Source organism: Juglans regia, chromosome 3, assembly GCF_001411555.2.
Source record: "Juglans regia cultivar Chandler chromosome 3, Walnut 2.0, whole genome shotgun sequence".
NCBI classification, from domain to species: Eukaryota; Viridiplantae; Streptophyta; class Magnoliopsida; order Fagales; family Juglandaceae; genus Juglans; species Juglans regia.
Genome location: NC_049903.1, coordinates 7,673,269 through 7,681,983, shown reverse-complemented (window position 1 = coordinate 7,681,983; position 8,715 = coordinate 7,673,269). Strand labels below are relative to the sequence as shown.

General features: G+C 37.0%; 1 protein-coding gene across 1 annotated transcript; it reads left to right on the top strand.

Annotated features, from left to right (window-relative positions):
- LOC108979344 (anthocyanidin reductase ((2S)-flavan-3-ol-forming)) lies at nt 1-3,096 on the top strand. Its single transcript, XM_018950001.2, has 6 exons — nt 1-267; nt 1,196-1,362; nt 1,451-1,651; nt 1,752-1,911; nt 2,046-2,259; nt 2,749-3,096. Exons 1-6 carry the CDS (start codon nt 141-143, stop codon nt 2,891-2,893), a joined length of 1,014 nt encoding a protein of 337 aa, XP_018805546.1. The 5' UTR covers nt 1-140; the 3' UTR covers nt 2,894-3,096.
- Nucleotides 3,097-8,715: the final 5,619 nt, after the last annotated feature.

The following is an 8,715-nucleotide window of genomic DNA, read 5'->3' as shown; positions in this document are numbered from 1 at the left end:
CAAGCTGTCTATTTTATCTGAGAACCAACCCCACAAACTCATGGACTCCGCCTATATTTACTTCCTTTTTGGGTTGTTTAAAAAATCAGTTAAGAGTTTCACAATCGGAGAGAAAAAGGTAGCAGTGAATATCGAACTCCATGGCCACCCAACATATCGGAAAGAAAACTGCGTGCGTGGTCGGCGGCTCCGGGTTCGTGGCATCTCTTCTGGTCAAGCTTTTGCTTGAGAAGGGCTATGCCGTCAACACCACTGTTAGGAACCCAGGTCGGTTATTTTCTTTTCCATGTTATTGTTGTTATTATTATTATTATTATTTATTATCAAGTCTCCATTATTGTCCTTTTTGGTTTGTTGTGTACTTCTGCGAACTTATAATCCGATGATCAAGGCACTATTCTTCTACTGTTTTAAGCTTTTTTGGTCTTTTACCAACAGGATCTTCAGGAACAAAATTTCAATACAGGGTCGTTGGATTAAATGGAACCTTTATATGAACGAATTAAGTCGTTGAAATCGGAGTTTAATGACTCGAGTACATTTCCAAACATACAAAATTAAAGAAAGTATCTTTCTTTTTTCATACCATCCTTCATGTCGATTTATACGAGATAATATGAATTATGATAGTTCTTGTAAAATACTGGAAGTGGGTGGGTGTATCTCTCGGCTCACAATGCCTCTGGACAAATACCTATGAAACAGAACGAAGATGTGGGCCTTGTGTCCCTAAAACCCACATGGAACATCTCTGTTGTGTAGAGCTCACTTCTGTTGGTTTACCTCCCTTTATATTGGATTGAAAGGTGTTTATTTATTTTGGAGGAAAATACACTTAACACGTCTCAACTAACAGGTGCCAACACAAATTACTAACAATGATACATTGATCTCTTTTAACGTTTAAAATTGGCAAAAATAAAACAGCTATTAGTTGGATCTTATACCTTCAACTTTTGAGCATTGCTATTCATAAGCCCATACACCACACACCATTGTTAGTGTTGGTAGTTCGAGGAATAAAGTGTAAAACGACTTGAAAGGTGGAAAGTATATTTTTCCCTTTATTTTAATGTTAGTCATCTTGCTCTTCTTCTTAACCCATCAAACCGGTAAAATGCTTCGTGAATATAATTGCATCTGCTTCAAAATACATGAATATGAATTTCCTTAACAAAGTTATTTTAACGTGCAGAGAATCAGAAGAAGTTATCTCACCTCATAGCCTTACAAGCTTTGGGGGACCTAAAAATTTTTGGAGCAGATCTAACCGATGGAGGAAGCTTTGACGCTCCTATAGCTGGTTGTGACCTTGTGTTCCATCTTGCAACTCCGGTTAACTTTGCTTCAGAAGATCCTGAGGTATAAAACTATAGAACAGCATGTCTTTTTGACACTGTAACGCTTTAGATTTTTAATAACAAGATACCTCCATTCTTGTGAAGCATAGAATGACATGATCAAGCCAGCAATCCTAGGGGTACATAATGTTTTGAAAGCCTGTGTGAAAGCAAAGACTGTTAAACGTGTCATTTTGACATCATCAGCAGCTGCTGTATCAATCAACGATCTCAATGGGACGGGTTTAGTCATGGATGAAAGCCACTGGACCGATGTTGAGTTTTTGAGCACTGCAAAGCCACCTACTTGGGTAATTAAGAACATATTTTCTCTTTAGCTCTAGCCCGAGAAAGACCTATGCTGAGAAATTTCAACAACAAGATTTAGGAAAAGTATTTCTGAATTTTCAGGGTTATCCTGCTTCCAAGACACTTGCTGAGAAAGCAGCTTGGAAATTCGCTGAGGAAAATAATATTGATCTCATCACTGTTATTCCTACTCTTATGGCTGGTACTCCTCTCACTCCGGACATCCCAAGCAGTGTTGATCTAGCTATGTCTCTAATTACAGGTAAGAACGAGAAGTTGGAACACATACTGTGTTGCATTTTCCACTGACTATAAGGCCATGCATCCACAATGAAAAATTGCTTGCACCGCCTGGATTGACATATTGGTGTAACAAAGGCGTTTTAACATTTTCAGGCAATGAATTCCTCATAAATGCATTGAAAGGTATGCAAATGCTGTCTGGTTCAATATCTATCACACATGTGGAGGATGTTTGCCGGGCTCAGATATTTGTGGCTGAGAAAGAATCTGCTTCCGGTCGATACATTTGCTGTGCTGTCAATAGCAGTGTTCCCGAGCTTGCAAAGTTCCTCAACAAAAGATATCCTCAGTACCAAGTCCCAACTGAGTAAGCTTCTAGTCCAATTGAAATAAAACTTAAAGATGCTCCCACATAAGGATTCCTTTCCTCTGAACAAAACCATTGATAATTAAAAGACTATTTACTTGAAGGAATTGCATAAGATTGATCTCAACCTAAGGGCAGGGGGATTTTGGGGGGAGTAATTATTAGCTAGTCTCGGAGTATGGACACGTATTACTCACATCCTACCAAATTATGTCATTTCATTAAAAATTAGTGCTTAAGCAATTTAATAGAATGTCATTTTGTGATAGGATGAGAGTAACTCGTCATCCCTACTCAGGTCTACCTGCTAATTTTTCTTTTGGGGTGGGGTGCATTCCTTAAACAATGTAGAATAATTGCTTTAACCAAGCCATTAGCTTGTTTCAGATTTAACTGTATTCTTACTGGTTACTGAACTTTTCAAATATGGTTATCACTCTCTTCAGTGGGCATGTGTTGTTTGACGTTCTCGTGTAATCTGAATTGCAGTTTCGGAGGTTTTCCCTCCAAGGCCAAGTTGACCTTATCTTCAGAGAAGCTTATCAAAGAAGGGTTCAGTTTCAAGTACGGACTAGAAGATGTTTATGACCAAAGTGTGGATTACTTCAAAGCTAAGGGCGAGCTGAAGAACTAAGACCATGGGCTTTTGTTTCTCTTCAAAAGCCTTGTTATGTTCTATCTTGATTGTTTGCTTTATAGCATAATAGCATCTAAGTTCACTTTAAGCTTGGTATGGAGCACTTTTTGGTATTACCAAGAATTCAAAGCAGTCTAGCAACTCTGCTTGTTAGTATCTGGAATATAAAGCAATCAAATAACTATGAGTTTGACATCAAACTTCTGGAGTACATAACATCTGCTTTATCAGCCACTTGCCGATATGCATTTGCTTGGTAAAAGTTGCAGCTTATTTCAAAATGTTTGGACCCATGGCCTCTAACGCCTTATATTTCTCTCTCAATTTGAAACCGATTGTGCCAGAAAAATCCTATTTCGCCAAGTTTGGTGCAGTGAATTTTATGAAAGAAAGGAATTCGCTTCGTATAATATATAGGCAATCTCATTTGGGCCAAACCGCCATCAAGCTTAGATGATTGCCATTGCCCCAACATTCTTCAATACCAAAGGTGATTGAACGTGTGTGAAAATAGCATCACAATTCCCATATTGCGTTAGATAATTGATTATGATCTATATCAGGTATTAGATAAGAAATCTAGAAGTGAGCAAATCAGGTATTAGATGAGAAATCTAGATGTGAGCAAATAAATAATCAGGAAACAGAAAACAGAAGGGTAAGAAGAGCTAATGTATAGAGCAGAAGTAGATGAAGGCGGATACCTTCTAGAATCCATACCATTTAAAGGGAAATCTATTTTTTTCCTTTTATTTTGTTTCCACTAAATTCTATTTACTGCTCATTCAAAGTATATTAATTGTTGAATTTCTTGGTAAACTAAGAATTTCATGGAGAAGGCGAACTACATTTTGATTCACATGACCAGTAGTGGGTGGTCTTGGGCCTCTCTTAACCTCAAAAGCTAACTCAAGAGGTGAGATTTTTCCTTACACTTATAAACTGACCACCAATCCCTTCCATAACCGATGTAGGACAACCCCAACAATCTCTCCCTCACACATCGGGCACTAGATCAGAGCGGTGACAACCCATTTCTCCCGCTGACTGCTGGGCCTAAGACTGTTGGTAAACCTGAGCTCTGATATCAGGTGGTCTTGGGCCTTTCTTACTCACCTCTATAAAATAAATAATAAAATTTATCTATTCTCATTAGTTTAAGCTTTTGAGACAAGTAGTGATTTCAAAATATATCAAAGTAGAGGTTCTGAGTTCAAATCCTGACTCTACACTCTACCCTATTTAATTAAATATTCTATGTGTTGGGTCATTCATTGAGGGAGAGTCTGGCTCACACGTGAGAATAAGAGTTAAAATATAAAATAAATAATAAAATTTACTATCTTCTCATCCGTTTAAATTTTTGGAACAAATTATAATTTCACAATTGATGAGAAGAAAAAAGATTGAACCGAACTCAATTTTCAGCTGCCATTTCCAATTCTTGTGATCATGCTGGCCAGCCCACCAGCAACAAGGCAAGACAGAGATCATATCATTTTTTGTTGGTTCTCTCTTTTCAACGTTCAATCATCGAGGAAGGATCTGCATTTCCAACTGGGCCCTTTCAATGTAAACCATATTACCCACAGATAATAATGCCTGAACCATATATGCCTCAAAAGAGGCCTTTGTTTGGATGCATTCGAAAGCAAAAGCAGCCTTTCCATTAAGTTCTTGGGCATAGAAGTTTTCATAAAGGCAAGAGTACTCCACAAATTCTTCCCACCCACCCTTCACATGGTCTATATGATCTATTGCTGTCTATTCATAAATATTTAAGAACGTTAATGGAATAGTACTGATCAGGTAGATGGAAAATGAATCGCAGAAAACTTTAGGGGGTTTAATGCCTGTAACCAACATGTACAAGGTTTTACTCAAGTACGAGGCACCAGTGCTTTTCAGCAATTGAAGACACGAATAAAAGAGCTCTTACAAGCTCCACGAAACCACCCTGCCATGGGTTCCTGCTCGAAAATCAGCTCAGAGTAGCACTCCAAAACTAGCTATAAACATCAGTTTAATTTTCTCCAATCATTCATTAAAAAAAAAAGAATTAGTCGTTAAGCACCTCAACAATTTTTTATTTCTCTGACGATCAGATCTTAACGAGTGATAGATTACAACTTACGTTTCAAATTGGAAGAAAAAGAAATAACTTCATTAATTTGGATGCCAATATATATACAAAAAGAGTGATAATTGGAGGTAAAATGTACTTTTCTCGTGTTATTTCTTCTTATATATGGACCTTTTGCGCAAGGGCGATGGGGAAGGAATATTGGTACATGGAGGCGTTGTGATTGTTTGTGGCTTAAAACATTGGCTCCAAAGAATTTCTAAAATCAAGAGATATTTATTATTTTAGGATTTCCTTTTCTGTATTTATTTTTCCTTGTTCTTTTCTGCTTTCTTTCTATTAGAAATACATTTTTGTACGTTTACGTTTATGCCCTTTTACATTTACATTTCGTATTTGGAAGTACATATAAATAGCTCTGTACTTTACTTGAACTTTTACACAGAATAATAAAAATATAACAGAAAATGATTTTATCTTCAAATCCCTAGCTCTCTGTTTCTCGAAGTTCCTCATCTGCATCTGCACTTCCATCTCCATGGCAGGGTTCAACTTTTGTCATGGTATCAGAGCATTATCGTTGCTCTAGAACTTCGTCATGGATACTGGTAACGTTCTTCTTCCTCCTTTATCTAGCACTGCACTTGAGAATCCTTCAAGCCCCTATTTCTTACATCATGGTGAAAATCCTGGCATAATGCTTGTTACCGATCGATTAACCGGTGATAATTATCACTCCTGGTCAAGAGCAATGTACAAAGCCATCAGTGCTAAAAACAAAAGTGGATTCATCAATGGAATCCTCAAGAAGCCGATTATTGAATCTGATCCTCTTTATTTGCCCTGGATTCGATGTAATGATATGGTTGTTTCGTGGATCCTCAATTCAGTTGCGAAGAACATAGGATCAAGTATTCTATACATTAATAATGCTGCAAACATGTGGAAGGACTTGCAAGATCGTTTCTCACAAGGTAATCGTCCACGGATTTTTCAATTGAGAAAGGCAATTAGTTCATTAAAGCAAGATCAAAAATCTGTGAGTGATTATTACACAGACTTGAAGTCCTATTGGGATGAATTGGCAAATTATAGACGTAATTTTCCACAATGTTCTATGGAAACACTAAAATTTCTTGAAGTAATTCAGCAAGAAGAATATGTAATGCAGTTTTTAATGGGGCTGAGTGACTCTTTCAATAGTATACGGAGTCAGATTTTACTACTTGATCATTTTCCCTCCATAAACAAAGTTATTTCTTTGGTGTTACAAGAAGAGAAACAGAGAGAAGTTATTTTGGATATATCTGTACCTAGCCTTGAATCAATTGCTGCCTTGACAGCAAAGCCTGCAAAAACTGGGAATTTTACTTCAAAGCAAACTAACTTTCGCAAGGATAAACCTGTGTGTAGTCATTGTGGATACACAGGTCATACTTCTGAAAAATGTTATCGGATTCATGGTTTTCCTCCCGGTTTTAAGTCCAAAAGAGGAAGTACTCATTCAGCCAATCAAACTTCTTCTTCTGTGGGTAAATCAAGTGATGATGCTCCACAGTTTCCTTTGTCTCAAGATCAATACCAGCAGCTACTTGCCATGCTCAAACCAAAATCCAGTCCACACTCTGTAAATCAAGTTACTTCTGGTATTCTACCAATTCCACAATTGTCCTCTAGTCATAATTTTGCAGGTAATCTTGTTTCTTGGATTATTGATACTGGAGCTACAGACCATATGATCAACTCCATTGCTTATTTTTCCTCCATAACTTCTAAAGTTGCTTCTATTGTTAAACTACCAAATGGTCATTCAGTTCCAGTAACACATATTGGTAGTGTTCATTTGCCAGATAACCTTGTTTTATACAATGTTCTTTGTGTTCCTTCTTTTTCCTTTAACTTAATTTCTGTTAGCAAATTGACACGTGATAATTCCTGTTGTGTTGTTTTTGCTTCCAATTTTTGTTTCATCCAGGACCTGTCAACATGGAAGACGATTGGAATGGGTGAGGAGAAGGCTGGCCTATATCAATTACTGCAAAGACCCTTGGTTGGTTGTTCTGTTCCATCTTCCTCAATAAATCAGAATTTTAGTTTGTGGCACTATAGGCTAGGTCACATTCCATTTTCCAAGTTGAAATTTCTCAATAATCATGTATCAAATCTGCATGTACCAAAATTTCCTTATTCTTGTGTTTGTACAATTTGTCATTTGGCTAAACAGAAATGTTTACCATTTCCTTCTAGTGAATTAGTTTCAGCATTTGCATTTGAACTTGTTCATTGTGATCTTTGGGGGCCTTTCTCAGTTTCTGCTTTAGATGGTTCAAAATACTTTCTTACAATTGTGGATGATTATTTCAAGTCCACTTGGGTATATCTTCTACAAAACAAATCTCAAACCAGACCTTATTTGCAATCTTTCTTCAAATTGGTTGAAACTCAGTTTCATTCTCAAATCAAGAAAATTAGAACTGACAATGGGACTGAATTTCACATGCCAGAATTCTTTTCTTCTCAAGGTGTTATACACCAGAAAAGTTGTGTTGAAAGGCCACAACAAAATGGTGTAATCGAAAGAAAACGCCAACACTTACTCAATGTTGCTCGTTCTCTAAGATTTCAAGCTTCCTTACCACTTAATTTTTGGGGTGATTGTATTCTTGCTGCTACTCATTTAATCAATCTTACACCAACACCATTACTCTCCCACAAATCTCCACATGAAGTTTTGTACTCAAAACTTCCTTCTTATAATCATCTCAAAGTATTTGGTTGTCTTTGTTTTGCCTCTACTTTGACTCGTGATAGATCTAAATTTGACCCAAGAGCAAGAAAATGCATCTTCATTGGTTATCATTTTGCTGTCAAAGGATACAAAGTATATGATCTTGAAACACATAAAACTTTCATATCTCGTGATGTTGTGTTTCATGAACATATATTTCCTTTCTCTTCCCTTTCTTCCTTCTTTTACTACACCTTGTAATTCATTTGTTTTTCCAAACTCAGCCTCTGATTTTTCAGATTCAGTTTTTCATTCACCTTCAACCTCATCACAATTACCTTCTTAAAATTCTGCAGATTTTTTCTTCTTCTTCTTCTTCTTCTTCTTCTACTATTCCTCCACAATCTACAGATTCAGTCATTCCTATTCGTCAATCCACAAGGACAAGAAAACCACCAAGCTACTTGCAGGATTATCATTGTCAACTGGCTTCTCATTCCCCATCTCAATCTGCTTCCTTGACAGAAAATTTTCAGGTATCAAATTCCCACTTTCTGATGTCATTTCTTATCATCAACTCTCTAGTTCCCACAAACATTTTGTTTTAACCATTTCATCTATTTCTGAACCTCAAACTTTTTCTCAAGCCATACAAATTCCTGAGTGGCAAGCAGCAATGAATGCTGAAATCAAAGCCCTTGAGGCAAATCAAACATGGACTCTCACTACTTTACCTGTAGGAAAGAAACCAATAGGCTGCAAGTGGGTTTACAAAGTTAAGTACAAAGCTGATGGTACCGTTGAAAGGTACAAAACTCGTTTGGTTGCTAAGGGGTACAACCAAATTGAGGGTCTTGACTTTCAGGAGACTTTTTCTCCAGTTGCTAAGATGACCACAGTGAGATGTTTGCTGGCCATAGCAGCTGCCAAAAATTGGCATTTACATCAATTGGATGTAAATAATGCTTTCCTCCATGGATATTTAGATGAGGATGTTTACATGGTCAT